The 21258-nt window shown below is 30.6% G+C and overlaps 3 protein-coding genes across 5 annotated transcripts; all 3 read right to left on the reverse strand.

The window, feature by feature from the left end:
• Positions 1 to 275: 275 nt before the first annotated feature.
• Positions 276 to 5294, reverse strand: LOC8264082 (vacuolar fusion protein CCZ1 homolog B). 2 transcript variants are annotated; one of them, XM_015719543.3, is made up of 11 exons: positions 5277 to 5294; positions 4923 to 5143; positions 4743 to 4836; positions 4166 to 4349; positions 4030 to 4068; positions 3806 to 3915; positions 3466 to 3561; positions 2838 to 3296; positions 2018 to 2173; positions 961 to 1190; positions 276 to 823 (listed from the first exon to the last, which is right to left on the reverse strand). In XM_015719543.3, exons 2-11 carry the CDS (start codon positions 5102 to 5104, stop codon positions 793 to 795), a joined length of 1581 nt encoding a protein of 526 aa, XP_015575029.2. In that variant the 5' UTR covers positions 5105 to 5143; positions 5277 to 5294; the 3' UTR covers positions 276 to 792. The 2 variants fall into 2 exon arrangements, with proteins under 2 accessions (XP_015575029.2, XP_002519654.2); XM_002519608.4 differs by lacking the exons at positions 4030 to 4068; positions 5277 to 5294 and having other exon boundaries at positions 4923 to 5202.
• Positions 5295 to 7556: 2262 nt separating this feature from the next.
• LOC8264083 (protease Do-like 5, chloroplastic) lies at positions 7557 to 11531 on the reverse strand. 2 transcript variants are annotated; one of them, XM_002519609.4, is made up of 8 exons: positions 11178 to 11531; positions 10422 to 10571; positions 9997 to 10059; positions 9772 to 9861; positions 8846 to 8968; positions 8475 to 8562; positions 8081 to 8155; positions 7557 to 7900 (listed from the first exon to the last, which is right to left on the reverse strand). In XM_002519609.4, exons 1-8 carry the CDS (start codon positions 11514 to 11516, stop codon positions 7794 to 7796), a joined length of 1035 nt encoding a protein of 344 aa, XP_002519655.2. In that variant the 5' UTR covers positions 11517 to 11531; the 3' UTR covers positions 7557 to 7793. The 2 variants fall into 2 exon arrangements, with proteins under 2 accessions (XP_002519655.2, XP_015574968.2); XM_015719482.3 differs by having other exon boundaries at positions 7557 to 7917.
• A 6374-nt stretch (positions 11532 to 17905) lies between these two features.
• Positions 17906 to 19055, reverse strand: LOC8264084. The gene has a single exon (XM_002519610.4). The coding sequence runs from the start codon at positions 18982 to 18984 to the stop codon at positions 18142 to 18144; it is 843 nt and encodes a 280-aa protein (XP_002519656.1). The 5' UTR covers positions 18985 to 19055; the 3' UTR covers positions 17906 to 18141.
• Between the last annotated feature and the right edge of the window lie 2203 nt (positions 19056 to 21258).

A 21258-nucleotide genomic window follows, 5' to 3' on the forward strand; every position in this document is an offset into this window, starting at 1 on the left:
ATAAATAAATTATTTTTCTGGATGTGGAGAATGAACTTAAAATAGAACTAATATTAAAATTATTTTCCCTTTAATGTCCTTTCTTTTCGTCTTCCTGTGCACAATTACTGCACCGAATATCAGGCTACTGAAGTTCAGAACTTTCTTGTGGAAGTAACTTGGCAGAGCCGTATGTACATTACATGTACAGTGATGTCCTGAGAGCAGAAGGGGTGAGCGAGATGCATGAATTTCTTCTTCCATTTTACATTTCTTCTAGGCTCTAAAACACTATATCAAATAAAAACAACACCCTAAAGATAATATAAAAAGATGCAATTTGACGATACACCTCAGTTTACAAAAGGAATAAAACCAAGGTCTTGTCGCATTTTTAACAAGAATAAAGAAACACAAATACACTCTGCCAACCAGAGTACCAACTGTGCTCGAACTGTATCAAATTAAGATCAAGCTTTCCTCATGCTAAAAATTTTATGTAGATTGCCAGGTCTTTTTTCCCTTTTCTTTTCTTTTCCTGGTTTTTTGTCAGAATTAATAACCATATCAGCATATTATCATGGATGTGTTAGACCATCAAAATAAATATACAACCATTGAATTTTCCGTTTTGGACCTCAGTGTTGTCAAAATCTACAGGATGATTGATGCCTCTGGAAAACAATGAAAGAAGCAGATAGAGACCATTGCTACTACACATGCAGGTACCCTAACCCAAAGATGCAAGAGCAGTGCATTTCCTCTAATCCTCATTATTTGTACACATATGTACAAGAACAACAAACTTCCCCTCTAATCCAACGAGAAAGTGCCACTACAATACCTGCATAAATACACCAATGAAAGATTTCTAACATTTTAGTGACTGGTAGAGTCAAATGTGCATCATTCTATTGTAATAAAAAAGAAAAAGAAAAAGAAAAATGAAAAAACAAAGATATGAGAAAAAAGATGCTCAACCTGTTGCTAAACTTTTCAACAGCATCAGAGGCATAAAGAAGTGTTTCATTGGCCTTCTCTAGAACCATATAAAGCTCCTTCCCTCTGGTAGTACGAGCAATAACCCAAGCATTATTTTTTACCCTGATGCATATTTCCAAATCTTTCTGTCGATCTACACTGTTCCATTTTGCTCTACTTTTTTCTGCATCTACCTCTTCTCTAAGCTTATTCATGGCAAGTAAGGATTCCTGCAATATGATGACATAATCTTCAAATTACCAACAACAGCGTCTTCAATGGAATAGTATCAACATTCTACATATTGCTACTGAGTGCCAATATTCTCATTTGACCACCGCAAAGGCTTATGTTTGACCGACAGGCCAATTTTTGAAGATAACCAAGAGAAGTCTCTCAGAGAACGAGACAAATGCGTTCCATAAGCTAAGCAATATAAACTGATTCCGGAAGACAATTCTTTATTCCAGATTTCTAAGTTCTAACATATAAAAAGGTCATTTATGGCCCTTTTGGACCTACCTATACTAGGTGCACTTCCCATCCCAGAATTATAATTCTGTAACCGACTAGAAACTTTGTAGTAACAGGACCCAATACCCTAAGGAATACCAATTTATTTATCTTTTTGCCATTACATGATCCCACATACCAGGATTGTTGGTTTAGCAAGATAATTCCACTGAAGGACCCTTCTTATTTGACAATCTTCAGATTATGACAATGACAAAGCCTTTATTGCATGCCAACATTACCCATCAGAAATTTGATATTCATATGTAACTTTTGGATAATGTTTTTGGGGGTGATGCATTAACAATAAAGTGGGTGGAATTGTAGATTGTAAATTGAGGAGATTGCATAAAGGTCTTCTCTGAAATTCTCATTCTTACACATAAATCCGTATTATACTGATTTCCCTCCAAAACCATCACAGAAGATTCCATAAATTTGTTTCATTAAGGAGAAGGGGTTCATTCCAGAATTCAGTAGACTATAAAATATCCAGCGCCTGTCAAACAGAACATACTTAAGCAAGAGTGAAAGAGCAATTTACCTTAGTAAGGGTTGTAACCTTTACTGATGGAGAGGCCCTAGATACATTTCGATCATCGTCAACAAGCAAGTAACGATACCCACTGACGTGATAAGCATTCTCACCACCCCATCCTTTTGATAGTTTCTCTTCAACTTTCAACATCTTAAGTGATGCCTAACTCATTAGAATGAAAGAAATGACAATAAGGTAATGGATGAAAATACTGGAATAACTATAAGAGCAACAATAGTAGAATAACTATAAGAGCAACATGTCAATTTTCAAGAAGAAAGCTAAAGAAAGAACATAAAGCAGAATTTCCATGTAGCTCGGCTTTTCTCCTGTGCTTGACATAATCCCTCTATAGGTATTTACATATCGTTGGGTAAAGAATACAACTTTGTATACTAGGAAAACATCTCTGATTTTCATATATCATATAAGCAAGCACAAATAATGAGATCACATAATTACCAAATTTCACAGGTAAATAAAGTTTTGATGCAGCAAATCGTTATATACATAATAGAGGGAGTAGAGATCAGTAGAATACAGTTATTGTTGGATGAAATATGAAACAAGTATTTAATGCAGAACCAAATTTGTATAAACCAGCTATGTGGAAAAGGAGTCATATTACTAAGAACCTGAAAGTGCTGGGTTATGTTCGCAGTAAATAAATAATGTCCCATCATGCAACACTGAAGTTTGAAGGCTCTAAAGAGAAAGTTGATGTTGTGAGTACTAGGCTATGGGAATAGCTTCCTAACTAAATGCCACACAAGTCTCAAGCTGAATAGCAAGGCAATATCAGTGGTCACTATAAGTAGGCACTTACATTTTCAAGAACCTGCTGCTTAACCAGGGTAACACCTTGCTCCCCATTAAGAATGGAGGAAACAGGAATCAGAAGGATTAAGGTCAGACCTTTAAACTGATAAGCACAAAGATACATTCTTTCCTCAGTCTGATGAAGCCAAATTGTTGGGGTGGCTGAAATCAAGCTTCCAACCTCTGTACCCCAAATATCAGTGACAAGAAAACCATCCTTCCCTCTAGCCCACCTGTCAGGCTGCAAGGGTCTTTTAACTGGATAATTATTATCTTGTTCCACAGTGTTACCATGTGAACGAAAAAGATTTTCTGAAACAGCACCGGAGTGGGCCAGACTGGAGCCAGCAGCAACATAAGATGAAGCATTTCCCTTGCGTAAATAGGACCAGGAACTTGCACCAGAGGATAAAGCACGAGTGGTCAACCTTAAAACTGCATACGTAAATAAATTTATGGTATCATCCTGACCACAACGCAACCAAAGTTAGAATAGGGTCTAAAAATCCTTGGAAAAATCGTCAAATTTCAGTTGGATAAATATTATGAATGTCTTAACTGGAATATAAGCTTTAGAGGAAACTGCAAATTATACAGGACAGAAGCTCATGAAAATCCAAGGAATAGAAACGTACAGGAGAAACTGTTGTGGAGACAAGCAGGTCCTGGAAGAAAATTAGTGAATAACAAGATGCGGTCCCAGCACAAGATTCTAGTATCCTGACAAGTGACTGCCAAAAGAAGATATAATCATTAACACCAAACTTCTGCTCACATGCCAAAAAATATAGTTCTGTAATATTGAGTTCCAATCACATGATTATTTAACAAAGAAAAATCAAAGTCTATAACTTTATGCAAGACTGACAATGTCCATATTGAACATGTTGAATCTAAACTGTAAGAGTTGTACAAACATAGAGTAATCCGGCATTTCATATGCATTTGATTAGTAAAAGTTCTCTAGAGGCAAACCTGAACTTCTATTGCAGCTTCCCTCCCAACAGTCAACATCTGCACAGTTCCACGCTCTGTTAAACAGTCACGAAATGATGGTAATTGAAGTTTCTTCCCACCAAGAAAATCTGTCCCAAAGATAAAAAGTTACATGTAAGGTACTACAAGATACAGCAACTTCAGCAATACTTTGGTGGCTCAAACCCAATGGAGGCCATTTGATACAGCAACTTCAGCATTACCCGAGCAGCAGTGTTCCAATGAAGACCAAATTTGACATGCTGACAATTAGTGACTTACAATGAAACATTTTGAATCAAAGACATAAAATTTGATTTAGATAAATTCTAGTTGCCAAACAATTGCATTATAACTTACCACTTAGATAATCCATTATGAAAGGGTATAAATGAGATCGAGTTAGTCCTCCACTTGGATCTTTCTCAAGCATTGCTCTTACAGACCCATTAAACATCATAAAAAGTGAGTGAACTTCCTTCAGCACCTCTCGTAGTGCATCTATCCTCCATATAACCTCTAGCCCCTTACTTTTCTCCACTATCTGCAACAAAATTAAGCACCAGGCACTTTTCCAAATTCAGATTCAAGCATCATAAACAAGACAACTCAATCAAAACCCACATTACAAAAAAGGATTTTTTGATTAAGCACAAACTTAAAATAAGCCATTTTAAGCTAGATAAAAACAGAAAATTTAATCAAACCCACATTAGAAAAAGAAAATTCTGACTACGAACCTACTAAAATTAAGTCAATTGACGAAAATCAGACTCAAGAACCATAGGCAAAAGACTATCAATCAAAACACACGTTACAAAAGAGAAACTTTTGATAAAGCACCAACATACCCAATGTAGATTAAAAGAAAAGACAATTCAATCAAAGCCCACATTACAAAAAGAAAACTTTGATTAAACCCATAAAAGTACCATACCATAACCATCCAAATATCAGGTTCTGCCTCATAAAAAACATGAGAATGTCTCTCTGCTTCAATAACCTCACAAGGTGCTTCTGGAGAGAAAATTCTGTACATAATAATGTGATAATCTTAAACGGAAACTAAATCGAATTAATGAGTACACTTACAACCTTAATAAAAACGAGTATTTACCTTGTAAAAGTGACGAGTCCTTCACTTAGGCCAATAACAGAAAGTTGGGTAGAGAAGGGCAAATCAGCTGGGAAGAAAAATAGTATCTTGTCAAGTTCTTGACCTTCTAGCTGGCCTCTTCTCAAGTCAAATACGCACAGTTGCATTCCTTCACTTGCTGTGTTAGCTGATGCCAAACCCATTCTTTTAATCTTAGAAATTACTCGCAATTTTTTGAGATTCTTCTAGCAGTAGCAGATCGGCACATTTGAGAAACAAGAAAGTTTATTTAAAAAATAAATATAGAGAGACAGAATATCAAAATGAAAAATAATAAATAATAATATGAAGATGAGAGAATTAAGGGCCAATTACTTATTGGGCTTTTGTTATTTGATCGCCTTACATATTGGGTTTGGAGAATTTCATGAACTTAGCCCACTTTGTTCCTTTCGATTTAACATAAATGCCGTAAGAATATAAAATAATTATAAAAATAAGGGGTTTATCCGGACCAATGCTACGAGCTTCCGGAGTACAATGGGAGTTTATGATAATAAAAATATTTAACATTAAAATTCTATTTACAAAAATATTCTAAAATAAAATTCTATTTACAGATATACCCAGTATATTTCTCCAGATGAAAATATACATATTCAATATACTTTGAAAATAAAGTGTATATATTCATAATATTTTTGACAAACAATGAATCTAAAATATAGTAATTTTTATGAAATATTGTTGTATATTATTTGATTTTGTAATATTAATGAACGAATAAATAAATAAATAAATTTAAAAGGTATTTTTCTGATTTAAAGATATGAAGATGTGTTGAGAAAATTATATTTAAAAAATAAAATAAATGGTTACAAGATAAAAAAATACATGTTCATTATATATTAAAGAAAAAAGTATATGCATGGTATATATTAAATATATGTTAAATATTTTAACCTTTCCAAATAAAATAAAATACAAATTTAGAAAATAGTTGAATGACAAAAGATATACGTTTGACAAATAATAGTATATTTTAGGTATTTAAAATTTTCTAAAATCAAACAGAATTCAACTCAAATGTTCAACAACAAACGGTATACGTTTACTAAAATATGGTATACGTTAGGTATCTGTAAAGTATCTAAAATCAATTTTTTTTTAAAAAAAATAAGAAAGATAAAGAAGGTGAAGGATTGGTACTTCTGAAAGCAATAGGAGATAATTTTAAAAAAATAAAAAAAAAAAGAAATATTTTTGTAATTGTTTTATAAAAATGGGCAAACGATGATTTTTTTTTTTTTGAATCTGATACTTCTAATATTATAAAATGAGAATAAAAATAGAAATGAAAGAGGACTTAAAATAAAAATAATTATATTTTATATATTGTTTAATTCAATATAGAATATGAATCGAATTTATTCATTATTGATATCAACAATAATACTACATTATAGTTAAAAAATAATAATAGTATTTAATTTGTAATTATTATATGGAGCAAATATATAAAATAAAATTTATATAACTAACAAGTTATTATTTTTTTTATTTAATATTTACAATAGAATTGACTTAAGTTTCATAGGAGTTAACTTTTAATTCCTTAAAGAGCAGGGGAATGCATGATACTGATTGAAGGGGTAATCCCATTCCATTTTTGGAGTGATAATAATGGGAATCAGTCATTCCCATTTTTATTCCCACCCTATTTTTTTCCGAAACAAAACGACCTCTAATTGTTATTGACCAACAAAAAATATACTAATTGATGAAATTAATATATATTTAAAAAATTAAATTTTATACTTTAATATAGAAAAGTTGGAATAGAAAATATTAACTAATAAATTAATTCTATGTTTAAATAATAATTTATAATCATATGAAATAGTATTATTAATTTATATAAATATATTTTAATATATTAATCAATAAATTAACAAAATAATGATTTTATACAACACTTTTATATCTTATTGAAATGTTATTATATATATTTAATATTATTCATATTTGATATATAAATACCTTTTAAATAAAAAATATATTTTTGAATGTCACGTGCAAATATTTATAATTTAAGTAATAAGACTATTAATATATTTAACTACAATAAGAAAAGGCTATAGTTTTTTTCACCCTTTTCCCAAAAAACTAAGAAAGGCATTACCTTTCTTGTTTCTCCTTAATATATACATGAATCCATTAGTTTGTCACTTCAATCGAGTTGAAGACTATGAGTGAGGCCCGTTGTAGCTATCTCTGAAGTCGAGTTGTGGCGGTCAATCCTGTACCGAATATGTGCATTTAAAATTATCTGTTGCAAAATGGCATCGCAAGAAGATGATAGATTATGACGAAAATCCAGCTGTGGCCTCTGGTTAGTTAAGGAAGAGATGAGCTAAGACATGAGTATCTCGACCTTATCTTTATTTGTCTTATTAGTTTTGGCCAACATTGCAGTTTATGATGCAGAGATAGACTGTTAGCATTGAGCAAAAGATCATTACTACTTCACCAGACATATTCTGTTAAGTTAAAAGTAAAGAACTTGGGGCCGCTGTAAGATGGTCGTCGCTAGTCAATCTTGATAATCATTACATCTATTGTCATCCGACAGTTAGGATGTCTGGCGTCTGTATATTGCAAGAAGATCTTGGTACCCATATATATTTAGAAAGATATTGCATGTTTCTACCATACAGGATTGTCTTAACATCATGTCTACACGCAATACACGAGGGAATTCTCCATGTACGTTATTGCAATAGCTTCTAATTGACAGCCGAGAGCAACGACCTTGTTTGAGCCAAAAGAATTCCAGAGGGGTTGAAATGAGCACCACCTGAAGCATTTCTTAGGTACAAAAGATACAAATGATCAGAATCTGTCAATGTACGGGGTTCCATAAACTATAAGGTATGGTACAGTGCGCACAACACTGTCAATTGGTATTGCAAAATTCACTCCAGAGGACACTCCTGTTCCTGCAATGAATGCAACCCTACTTTGTATCAGCTAACCTTCAATCAGTAAATCTATCTCAGTGCAGATTCATTTGCCAATTCAAATGTAACGAAGTCCCCTAGACTGATTCTTATTTCCTAAATTTGTTTTGCTCTACAAGGAACCGTAGAAAATAAAATAACTGTAAGGCATCTCTCCACCTTTTCGAGTGAAAGTTGCTGTGTTAACTCCAATAACATGTCCATATGAATTAATTAATGGCCCACCTGAATTGCCTGCATGTAAAAGTGGCAGAATTGATGATATCAACAGATTTCAAGGTAAAAGAAGATAGATGCATCAAAGAAGAAAAGATAGGGTAAAAGAAGATAGAATAAGAACCATAAAGATTTTGGTTAAATGCTTTATTTTCCTAGCATTTAAAATCACTACCATTCCATTATTATCCTTACCTAGTGTAATGAATTTCAAATAAGAGTTCAAAAAAAAAAAAGCATAGGTTGGTATAGAAAAGTGACACTACTGGAAATCAGAAATTGAACAAGCAGGATCTTTAACATTTTAGTTTATGTTGGCAAGAAAATATAATGTTACCAGCATTAATAGCTGCATCTGTTTGAATAGCTCCTCGAATGGCCCTCCCAGTTGGTGAAGGTATTTCCCTGCCTAAGCCACTAATTACCTGTATTATTCAAACCATTATATAATTCATGCTTTCGACCAATCACAATGTACTTCTCTTCCCACAGATAAACCAATCTTTATAATAACATAGAGAAAAATGGAGAAAATTTGATTCTTGCTTGTAAAATCGATCAACCATAGATAATCATAACATTTCAAATGGTAATCAGAGAACAAAAGGAAAGGATCCTGGGAGTACTTTCAAATGCTCCATACCAACCAACAAGTAAATAGAAAGATATTCTTCTGAAAATGAATTGTGACACATTTTGAAGAGTTACCCCTGTTGTAAGTGTGTTCTCATATCCATAAGGATTCCCAATTGCAAAGCAGCTCTGACCAACGAGCAGATCTCTAGAAGTACCAAGAACAGCAGGCTTCAGTTCATGCCCCTCGACATCAACCTGCAGATGCCATAAGAGTAAACATGTCGGGATACTTGATGCTTTGCAAATTGCAGTATGATTACAAGAATCAAACTAAGAAAAAAAATAATCAAATACATTTCTTATATAAATAGTAAGTTATGAAAAAGCTTGCAAAACACTTTGCTATAGTGCTCCAGTATGATCAGAGAATTTACATATCATATTCAGAGCCTTCTTGGATATAGTGTGGATGTGAATCCTTTGTGCTTATCATACTTGAGCTGGAACTTGGGAGTTTTTGACATTTCCAAAAGGCAAAGAAAGATCTACAGATCATTCCTGAATGGAATTTTACCTTATACCAGTCCATGTTGACCCCATTTCTACTTTTCCCTTATCTGTCATGCCTCAAAAATTTTAGACTCCTAGAGACCTTCTTTACTCGTTATAACAACGCTAACAGCCAAATAATGTCTATGATAGCAAGTCATATAAAAGAGCGTCTCCTGAAGAGAACAACCCATTTCATCCCATAAGAGACTAGTCCATACCATTAAAGTAGTAGCACTTCTTCAATATACAGTGTCATCGTCTCTTTTTTTGGACTGAACAGCACGTTCCTAACAGATGTTATTCTTCCATATTTTTTCTTTGAGGTAAGTTTCTTTCTTTCCCTAAAAAGTATCCAAAGTACTGGAATTCCTCCTCGTATATTGAACAAATTTGTGAATGTTTTATGGTGAGATCTACTAAGCAGGACCAACTAGAGATTTAAAGCACCTTCAGCATTAAACAATGTTAGTTTAAAATAACTGCAATCCATAGGAGCAAAATAGTACCTTAAGAACAGCGAGATCATAGGCCGGATCAAAACCAATGATCTTGCCTTCCCTGTACAAGCTATTGCCTGCAGAATCAACTAGAAACACCTATAGAAGAAGAGATCAAGAAAATAATGCTACTCAGACAGATGACCAACACATGAGACATGCAGTTTGATAAATTATAAGAAGAATCACAATGAATGATCACTAAACATTTATGATAACTAAAAATAGCAAGACCTTACAACGCTGTAATCCACTTTGATCTGTAGCCAACTTAGCAACAACGTGATAGTTAGTGACCTGTCAAACATTGAACTAAAATTTTCAGTTATGGCAGATATTGATGCTTGAGCTAAAGAGATAGTTTGGATATGAAATGTGTGTCACTAATGAAATCTAAATCTTCAAACGTTACAAGTAACAAGTACGGTCTAAAAGTTTCTCTATGAGAAGACGAATGAAATCTTAAGACCCATCTGTCAGCACGCTCATCATTTCATAGTTTGTACTTAGAAGTCTAGCTTTTACTCCTTGTTCATGACCTTCATAAAGTTATTTAGGAGACCTAGAAATATGGGCTCTAAAAACCCAAAAAGGGAGATCACACATGTAAACAGTGCATGAAGCAATTGGTCTAAAGAGTATAAGGAAGGAATGCCTACAATGTGACCAAACGTATCCCAGATGAAGCCTGAACCTGTCCCTTCAACTTTTGCATTTTCATCCTCAGTTAGTGTAGCATCATTGGAAGAGCTCTTGGGGATTTTAGCTAATTCAAGGTCCTTAATGAAGACAACTGATGGTGAAGTTAACTGCAGTAATTTGTATAAAGAAAGTCAAAAAGAAAATAAAGGTACTCACATATTCAAATTAAGAAGGAATAACCACTCATAAATATAAATTAGAAGAGGGTAGGGAGAAAGAATCATCTGCAGAAGCGAACAACACTCATGACTTGCCCCAGCACCCACCCACCCCACCCCAAAAAAAGCCAATGGAAGAGCCAAGAAAGACAAGTAGATCCCTTTGCAATGCTTTCTGAGGACAATTCAGCAATGCAATATACAAATTAGACTCGATCTCCAATAACAATTTTTAAAACACATACAAACCAGCAAGGCCATTGTACTTACTGATTCAGCAACAATTGCCCATTCAATTTGGTGAATAAAAACTAAAATAACGTCTCTTTTTCTTTTCAGGATGAAATCTGGTGCAAATAGATACAACATAGAACTTCAAAACCCAATTGGTGATTTCTTTCGATTAGTCACCTAAAACATACTAGAAAATTAATGAAGATGTTAAACTGTATATATGGCAAATTGGCAATGACTTCCAAGTCAAAAAAAAATATCATGCATGAAGAAGAAGGATGTGATCAGGCAAAATGTGACGAGAGAGATATAGAAAGAGACCTGGAAGAGGTTAACAACTCTATCCTCTTCTTTTTGGAGGTCATCTTCTTGTAGAGCAATAGCAGAATGAAGTAGTGAAGGTAGTAGTGAATTAAGATTGTGCACATTGAGTAGTGAAGCCATTACCATACTGGAACCAAAGCCTACAACTGCTCTTCTCCTTGCAAGATTAATTAAGCTCTTATTTAAAGAATCTTCAATATTTGAACAAGGAGAAGAGATAGTGCACTGGACAGGAGGTGAAGAGGGGATGCTATGCACATGCAAAGGACCCAACACCATCATTTTGTTTTTGCTTGCTTCTTGGATTTCCAACTGGAAAACCGGTTTCTTTCTCATCTTTCCTTATATATAGTGTACAGATAAGAAATCTCTGAACTAGACTGGACGGTCTTATGTGGGCTTAACCAGTTATGTTACTGGCTAGTGGGTTGATGCTTACTAATGTCCGTTCTTGATGGATTGGATACGATTCACCTATTTCAGACCCAGTTTATAGATACTAATTTTTTTTGTATTCAAATACTAATTATTTAATTCATTATAATTCAAAAATAAAATAATACATATTTTTAGATTCATTATTATAAATATTTTTAATATTAAACAATATTTTTTTTATAATAGATTTATCTTTAAGTAAATTTATTTATGACTTATAAAATCTATACTGATTATTTATATAATATAATTAAGTAACTATACAATTATAGTTATATTTTATTCTAATAATTAGAATACACTAAATACTTTCTAGTATTAATTATTTATTTTTTCATATTTTGAAATATTATAAAATTAGATTTTTAATTCTAATATTATATTTAGGTTTGGTTACTTAAATTAATTATAAATATTTTAAATTCTGTGTTTATATTTTGTAAGTATTTTTAATAAATTGAATTCATATTTATATAAAAAAATTATAGCTAAAATTAATTATTTAATTCTATTTAAATGGCAATACAAAAATACTTCTAATTCAGTAAAAGTGTCAAATCTTGCCTGATTTGACAAGATTTGCAGGGAGGAGAAGTTGATGGTCTACAGAATTACAGAAAAAGAAATCTCCTTGACTTGATATCATTAGTGAAAGTTAAATTTAAAAAGAAATACATAGTAATAGTATTTTTAATTAATTACAACTCTAACTTTCATCAAAGAATGTAGATTCTTATTGCTTTATAAATTTTTTGAGACTAAATTATCATTATTAATAACTTAAAAAAATGAATTTCTATGGATATACGTGTGACTCTTTTTAATTGCCATAGAACTCCTTTTAGTATATATATCTTAAAGTATGACTTTCAATAATTGTCGTTAAATTATTTTTTTCAAATTTTAATTTTTTATTTTAGTTTTTTATTTTTTTTAAAATTCTATTATATAACCAATTCTATTTAATAGAATTCAACTTTAATGAATTATAAATACTATATATCAATTATAATTGATTAAATAATCAATTAAAATTTATTATTTTTTAGGATTTTACTGTATAAAGAATTGAACATCTAAAATTAGATATGTACGAAGTTTATTATTTTTTTAAAAATATTACTATATAACCAACATTAAGAATTCTAATAGAAATTTAACTTTTAAATTGGATATATAATTAATAAATTATAAATATTATTTATCAATTTTAATTAACTAAATTAATTAAATAATAAGTAAGATTCTTTTAATAAATTTACATATCTTCTTCTTTTTGTATTTTTATATATGTTATAATAATTGCTGTTTGTCCCGTTCTAAGCATATTCTGACATTTATTTATCAACTATTTAGATATATATTGGAGATTATAAGAACAAAATCAGCAAAATGATTCATCTAATTTAGCTCCGATATTATCTCCTAAAAGATAATTTGTATTTTCCTTCAAAAGAAAAGGAGATAATGCGTATTTGTTAAATATAATTAAGGTTTTTTTTCCTTAAAGTATGTTTAATAACACAGTTCATTAAAAATTTAAAAGAATAACTTATTAAATGAGAAATATCTACTTGTGTGTTTAAGCATAAAGGCTAAACTCTCACTTTCTTCCTATTTTTGTTTATAAATAAGTATTGAAAGTTTTTGGAAATAAAATATTTATTTTCTTTTCTTATCCTCTTCTTCTTTTTTTTTTTCCTTTTTCTGATCGTATTCCTTTTCTGAATGAAAGTGAGAATGAATATAGGAATTCAATTCAAAATTGAAAAATAAACTCTTCCTTTTCTATAAAAAGATTAAAAATATTAATTAGTTTAACAAAATTCAAATTGACCAAATGTACCTATCTTGTTGCAAAAACCAAAGGACAAAGATTTAAGAAAAAAAAAAAGAAAGGAAAAGGTACAAAATAAAGTGCCTTTTTCCTATAGAACAAAATAAAATAGATTGTGATTTTACTTTTAGCTTATTTTTATATGTAGTTTTTATAAAATAAAAAAATATATATATTATAATAATTCATTAAAAAAATTGATCTTTACTGTTAAAAGTTTTCATTCACTATGTTTACTCTGATTAGTTATTATAATTTTCTTAGAATTAAACAGTTTTATATTATTATTTTATAGTCAAATAGATTTTACCGAAAAAGTCGTAGTGAAAAAGAAAAGTCGGAATTTAACGACATTATCATGCACTAGGCTATATAGACGGTTATCAATCCAAAAGAGCTACAGTAGAACATTTATAAAATAATAATCTTGGAATCAGAAAAAATTATTATTTTATAGAAATTATTATTTTATCGATAAATTTATATTTTATTAATTTATCGATAAATTAATATTTATTATTTTAAATAATAGTTAATATTTTATACATCACTTTTTATTAAATTCATATAAAATTAATAAAGAAATTGAAGAATTTAAAAATAGTTTTTGATATTTTAGATGCAATGATGGACGATAGTGCACTGTACCAAAGCTAATTTTAGAAATAATGTGGTTCACAATGCAATATATGCATATATATTCATTAGAATATAAAGTATTTCAAGTGCATAATAAAATATTTATAATCTCATTTGAAAAGCGTAAAAAAATCTACACTAATAGAAAAGGCTAAAAAGTGCTTTATTTTACGAATTTACATAATATATGTAATTTTTATATGTATTTAATGAATTCTTATTTTATATTTTAAAAATTATTATCTTAAAAATTTAGCAAAATTATTAATTTATCCTATTGGTCCAAATCGGAATCGAAAGAAAATATTCTTTAATTGAGGTTATTAATTTATCGAGATTTCACAGTTACCAATCAAGATTTTATAGCTATATATAAATAAATAGATAAATATGAACACATAACAGAAGGGAACAAATTTATAAACAGTTTTGACGACGTTAAGTCACTTTCTAATTGTATTGGACGAATCAGGAAAATGGAAAAAGGAAGAAGAAGAAGCATGAGCATCTGCAGACCACAACCTCAAAAGTGGGTCTTGTCGTGAAAGTTCTTTTGATGAAGAAACAAAAAATTCTTTATTTTCTACTATCCTCTCCATTAATCAATCAACCCACCTTAGGAACTGCAAAAGTTGTACCACTTACAAACTCCCACTAATTTAATTTCAAACATATGTCGAGCATAAAAGATATAAACCAATCATAAGAATAGGCTGACTATAAAAATAGGTCGAGCATGAAAAAGTAGGCCAACCAAAAAGAAAAGAGCGAATAGACAATAGTAGGTTGAGCATTTAAAGATAATCGAACATTGCATGCTGAGTTGTCACAATTAAAAAATACAAAATTGACTATGTCCAAATCCAAGTACAACAAGAAGTCTTGAAGACTAAGTCATAATCGGACTTTAGTTGAGAAATCCAACCTGACCTGGAGTTCTGTTGTATGACCAAGAAGACTAATCCTAATAGAATGAGAATACTTTACATCCATAAGTCTTACTCCTTATAGGACTAAAAGACATTTACTCTCTATATAAAGAAATATGACACAATATGTAAAGTACATTGATTTTACTTTATGGTTTTTTTGTTCCTTTTTATATCCTTTGTGCTCTAGAATGCTACGCCTAAGCCCCTATCAATATTTGTGGGATGATGATTAATATTTATATGTAATAATCAATCAAAATTCAGGCCAAGCATGAAAGAATAAACTCATCATAAGAATAGGCCGATCATAAGAATATGTCGAACATAAAAAAATAGGTTGACAAAAAAGAATATATTGAATAGACAAAAGTAAGCTGAGCATCTAATGATAATCGAATATTGTGCCGAGTTGTCACAACCAAAAAATACGGGATCAATTATGCTAAATTCAAGTACAACAACAAGTCTTGAAGACTAAGTCATAATTACGACTCTAGTTGAGAAATTCAACCCGACCTAGAATTATGTTGTATGACCAAGAAGACGAATCTTAATAAGATTGGAAGACTTTACATTCATAAGTCTTATTCCTTATAGAACTAGGAGACCTTTAGTTTTTATATAAAAGAATGTGACACAACATGTAAAGTATATTGATTCTACTTTGCATAATCACTATATTTTATACTATTTAAAACCTTTGCTAACTTAACTATCAAAATAAGTGGCTAGGCAAATCCGTCCTACACTTTCTAACCTTTATTTTAAATATTCTTGAGTTCGGGTCCAAATTTAAAAATCTTCATAATAACTTGTCTTATTTCACCAAGTTATCAATATGTATAAATACAGGGCAAGAGTGTTAAAAGGTGAGTGGGGCCAACGCCCCTTCACCCTATTATAAATTCATACATATTATTACGTGATTTACCAAAAAAACCAAACACCTAGATGCCCCAATGCTATCGGATAGTATCATATATAATATATTTTTTAATTTCTTAAAATATAAAGTACATAGTTTTTTGAACCAAAAACTAAAACTCCTTTTCTATTTTATCACATAATACATTTTTCTGTAACTTTTCTTCTTTGCCTTTTTTCTTTAGGTTGAAATAAATTCGTTTGCTTTTATTACTGTTCACTATTGCCCCATTGGACCAACATCAACATCCTCTCTTCCTTTCAAGACAGAATCAGATTAGCGATTGATTAATTAATTAATTCTTTTATTTATTGTAATTTAATTTATTTTTTGTCTAATAATACTTATATTCATGTTTAATGTTAGCATGAATCAACTTCTTAAAAGAAAATCACCTCCTGATAATTAGCTTCCTCTCAAGTGTTGAATAATAGTGAAAAAAATCAAGCACATTCAAGAAAATAATTTATAGAAATTAACTTCAAAAGTATCTCAGTAGATCCTTGTTAGCAATTAAAATAAATTTGAGCATCATTGTAATAATCTTTTTTATTTTTACGTATATGTTACTTTACGGATAAATTTATTTAAAAATATCACCGTACAAATGCATATACGGAGTTAAATGGGTCCAATAATCAACTAAATTAAAGTTAAATATGTTGGTTTTCATGATCGAATAATATAGTTGAAGTCATTTCGAGTTTGTTTTAAATGCCATGGACCTGCTATCACAAAAATGATTTTATTTTATTTTATTTTAATAAAATAACTATATTTTAGTTGCATATTAAAAATATAATATTAATATTATATTTAAAATAATCTAATTCTATTCTAAAAAGAATATAAAATATAATGTATTTAATAAAATGATAGTTTAAAATTCTGTTGTAAATTAATGATTAATATTATCTTATCATAATAAATGGCTTAAAATTTAATTTCAAATATACGTATATAACAAACATTAAAAAGATTATCAATATTAAAAATTCAAAATTAATATAAATAACCACTGTTTTAGTAAAAGTACAAAATAAAGTCCCTTATGATTTTATTTTCTGTTAATTTTTTTCATATGTATTTTTCATACCGTTCTTTTCTTAGTGGTTCATTAAAAGCCAATTTTAGATTTAGATAAGAGATGCATGTTGGATCTGAAGTTAGTCGTAAATTTAAGTAAGCAGTGTTTGCATAGCACTTTCCCGATGAACTGCCATGCCTCAAATTTGACTTTGTTGTCAATATCAATTTGCAATGGAGATTAGTAAATAATAAGGGATTTCAGGAGCTAAACTTATCTCAAATCCTATAATTTACACAACACTTATCTTTAATCCCCTTTTATTGGAAAATACTTAATTGTTTCTTGATGACTAAAACAAGTCAGGACTGGTGGGGGATGCTTTCAATCAAGTATTAAATTAATTGTTTTGATTAGGTTGCATAACAAGCATGAATTCAAAAATGGAGTAAAAAGAAAGATGTCCCGGACTAGTAACATACAAATTAGATTAAACAAATGTATAAATGAAAAAATATGACAAATAATTCAAATGTTTTAAGATCTTAAACGAAAATTAAATTACTGTTTTAGAGTTTTATATTAGACGTGGAATTAAACCCGATAGTACAGTTCTCAGAAGATGTAAGAAATTTCCCACAAAGTTTTTAACCTCCCTTGTGTTTAAGAATTATGTATGTACCATGGCAATAGCAACTAGGGATTGGGAAATTTTCAATTCGGAATAAAAAAGAGGGTTCAGTCTCGCTTTTGAAGTAGTCTTCACTTCTTTTGTATATGTTATCTGTCCAACCCTTATTCTTGGAAAATGCAATATTCAATTCAAGGATTACTGGGAGTTCATGCATGATAATACTTGGCTTGGATACTTTAGACAAAAAAAACAGGACAAAAACAAGTTGTAGAAAATGAAATCAAGGAGAGGACTAACAAAGGCAAAGAATAGTATATTAACAAGGACAAGTCTCCGAACAAGAGTCTAAAGCATTTACATTAACATAAAGAGCTAGTGGAAGACAATACATAGACACATAAACATAAGCAAGAAGACAAAAGAAAAGAAAATGTCTTGGAATATCTCATCCTATTTACTTTCCCTCTAATTTTGCAATTTACTGTCTCTAACTATTACGAATCCCCCTACAGAAATATATATATATACTCTAATAAACATCTCTTTGAAGCCGAATCTGCCTATTGAATCTTTGAATAAACTCCTCAACTCTTCTGTTTAATTCTTCATCCGACATATTTGCATACTCATTATTTTCTTCTTCTTCATCTATAGAGTCCGGTGATATTGTATCATATTTTTCTGTTGCTACCGTTCTAACAATGTTCTTACTCTCGTCAATCACTACCCTTTTAGCAATTTCTGATTTACTACGTAGCAATGTTTTTGTCATTGCCTTCTCCTTGTCACCGCCTTCACTATTACAATCATGTTTTGTTGCACTTTCAAGCTTCTTGTCTTCAATATTGAATGTGCAATGCTTTTCAGTTTTCTTGCCTTGAGAATTGGTTTTAGCAGGCATTTTAGGTCCGCTACTTTCAGGACCAACTGACAATCTTTTATCAGGAAGTTTGATTCTTTGATGGGTAAGTTTCTTCTTTTCTCCAAACTCCTTAACCTCTTCTTCGGGTTTGCATGTCTTGATAACGTGAGAACAGCTTCTGTTGAATGATGGAGCACTTCGTTGCCTTCTGATCATTATGTACTCTTGGTAAAGATCATGCTGCTGTCTTTCTTTTGAGGAGGAAGAGAATGTACCATAATCTACTAAAATGATGATAATGAGAGTATTGGAAATAAAGAACCAAAACTTGGAAGTGTTGAAGAGTTTTGAAGGGGAGAGGTTGAAGATATAGAAGATAGAGACGTAGATAAATATAGAGAAAACAAATGCAAAGAAGGACATCCCTTTTGCCTTTTGTGGGTAGTTCTCTTTTGATTTGTAAGGATTGATGAGCGAGTTTTGAACAAAATTTATTGTTGGGTTTTCCATATTTAGAGAAGGAGAAGGAGGTTGAGAGAAGTTTTAGGATGTTTTCTTGGTTGGTGAGTTGTTTTAGAAATATTTAGAGGCTTTTATAGGAAAAACTATTGGGTGAGTTGGCTAATAATTGACCCTGTGTAATTATAAATAGATCCTCCTTTCGAATTATAAATGCAACTTTACCCTGCAACTAGTAGTTTACTCTTGCAACCACAGACTGTTGCTATTTATTTATGGCTCAACTTATCTATTATACGAATGACTATCGGCAGAAACATTTTGACTACTTCCAAAAAGATCTCAATATATGCTGCTATTCCTTGTGTGAATGCAGTGCATGGAAGCAACAAAGTTATTTCATTAGCTCTTGTAATTGTGCCAGCTATGCAAGGAAATCTAGTGGCAATGCCACATTACCGTAGGATTAAAGTTCTTTGACGACACGTGGAATATTTCACAGACTTGAGTCTTCTCAGAAAATAAAAGTGTACTTTTCAATAAATTTGTACCACCCATTTTTTTGTAAAAGAAAAAACAAGAATTCCTTGGACTTTTGTTCTTGAACAGTCCAATTCCTTAAACTTAGTCTATCATTAGTTCAGTACACAGCGCTACCTGACCCATTTTCCAAAAGCATTAATATATTTTAATTTTTCAAGTGATCAATTATATTTGGATGGTTATGATTATATTTTGTTTATATGCAACATTTTTATAAGATATATATATATATATATATATATATTAAAAGCATATTCAAGAAAACTTTCTAGATGTATCGATCTTCATCTTTTGAAGTGAGAGCTTCTATTCATGATAGGCATGTATCAGTTTTACAATAAACTAGAGGGCCAATACTCTTCTTGTGAAGTCTACAATACCTTGGCCATTCCGATTTTAAGCAACTAATAATGGTGGGTGTGGAGCCCCTATGTAACACCACAACATTTTTATGTTGCTCCTACATCCTTACACATGTACCATCTATTTGTTTTTAGGACCCATGCATGAATAGTCAGTCTCTCTTGGATGTAGCCGCCAATTGTTGGGTCCCTACTCATTTGGGTGTCTGCCACGTGTGTGGTAACTTCATCACTGTGCCAATAAATCATATATAAAGATACAATCGATCTTAACATGAACACTATCATGTGTTTTTTCATAAATGATTACAATAATAAGATTTTTGTACTTGAAAATGTAATTGAGTTATCGTGCTGTGATTTTGTAATGATTTTGCTTGCTTACTTGTGCTTGCATTTCACTTCTTTCTTTGAATAACTTTGCCGATTTGTTAATATATTATATTATTATAAACTTAGAGAACAAGAACTCGTGAGGGTGCAAGATTGAAGATTTGATGGCATTTCCTGATTGGTTACTTCTCTTCTCTTTCTCTGTCTTGCGTGATCCGATGATAAAATTACCATTATTTATCCATAATCAAGTTATAATGGGATTGACTTTTGCTTTAATGAAAGGAACATTTCCAAAGACAGCAAGACAATATGTGTTTCTTGTGATCAGTTTAATAATCTTTAGTCACGGAAAATAACGCTAAATTTATGGTCGTTCTTTAAAATTAAAGATTTTGATTTAAACTGATATGGTGCCTCTCTTAAAAAGAACTTATTAATAAAATGGTGTTTTAGATGAAATTCATGTGTCTAATCTTTTGATTTGTACAAGAGAAATTATTTTTCTCAGAAATAATTTAATTATTTATTTAATCATAAAGCATTTTCTCTTAACTCATCATTTTTTATTGAACCAAATATAAAAATTATTATGCACAAAATAAACAAAATGCCAATTTAATTAAATATATGATATTGCTGCAGAGTATCTTCCTTTACATCACAAGAAGATAATTCATGCATTTCTTACGATTTTTTGTCATGACTGGACCTCTGGGAAAGGAAGATTGTCAAGTTCTTCCATTGGGCTTTTCTATTTTTAAACATGTTAGTTCGTCAGATGTCTCTATTTCTAATTTGATACGTTCAATTTTCACCATTGAAAATTGAATATTACAAGTGACTGCCCCAATAATGATATCATGACTCTTTATTTAAAATATTATAAAATAATAATATCATACTTGGAATTTCACTAAATTCAAAAGTAATTATGATAACAATATCGACTTCGAATAAGTTAATATTCATATATGCTGTATTTCTTGAATTATGTCGATTTGTGTTCTACGTTTTATTCTAATTTTGGGGAAATTGATATCAACCCTACAATTTGGGCTGCTGTTACTCTATCGCTATACTCTTT

The sequence above is a fragment of the Ricinus communis genome, chromosome 5, assembly GCF_019578655.1.
Source record: "Ricinus communis isolate WT05 ecotype wild-type chromosome 5, ASM1957865v1, whole genome shotgun sequence".
Taxonomy (NCBI): Eukaryota; Viridiplantae; Streptophyta; class Magnoliopsida; order Malpighiales; family Euphorbiaceae; genus Ricinus; species Ricinus communis.

Coding starts and splice junctions, on each gene's coding strand:
- LOC8264084 (XM_002519610.4), bottom strand. CDS start 18,984: ATGGAAAACCCAACAATAAATTTTGTTCAAAACTCGCTCATCAATCCT.
- LOC8264083 (XM_002519609.4), bottom strand. CDS start 11,516: ATGAGAAAGAAACCGGTTTTCCAGTTGGAAATCCAAGAAGCAAGCAAA. Junction 10,060..10,421: donor GGGATACGTTTGGTCACATT/GTAGGCATTCCT, acceptor AATGTTTGACAG/GTCACTAACTATCACGTTGT. Junction 8,156..8,474: donor AGATGCAGCTATTAATGCTG/GTAACATTATAT, acceptor TTTTACATGCAG/GCAATTCAGGTGGGCCATTA.
- LOC8264082 (XM_015719543.3), bottom strand. CDS start 5,104: ATGGGTTTGGCATCAGCTAACACAGCAAGTGAAGGAATGCAACTGTGC. Junction 4,837..4,922: donor GGACTCGTCACTTTTACAAG/GTAAATACTCGT, acceptor TATTATGTACAG/AATTTTCTCTCCAGAAGCAC. Junction 4,350..4,742: donor CTGATATTTGGATGGTTATG/GTATGGTACTTT, acceptor ATTTTGTTGCAG/ATAGTGGAGAAAAGTAAGGG.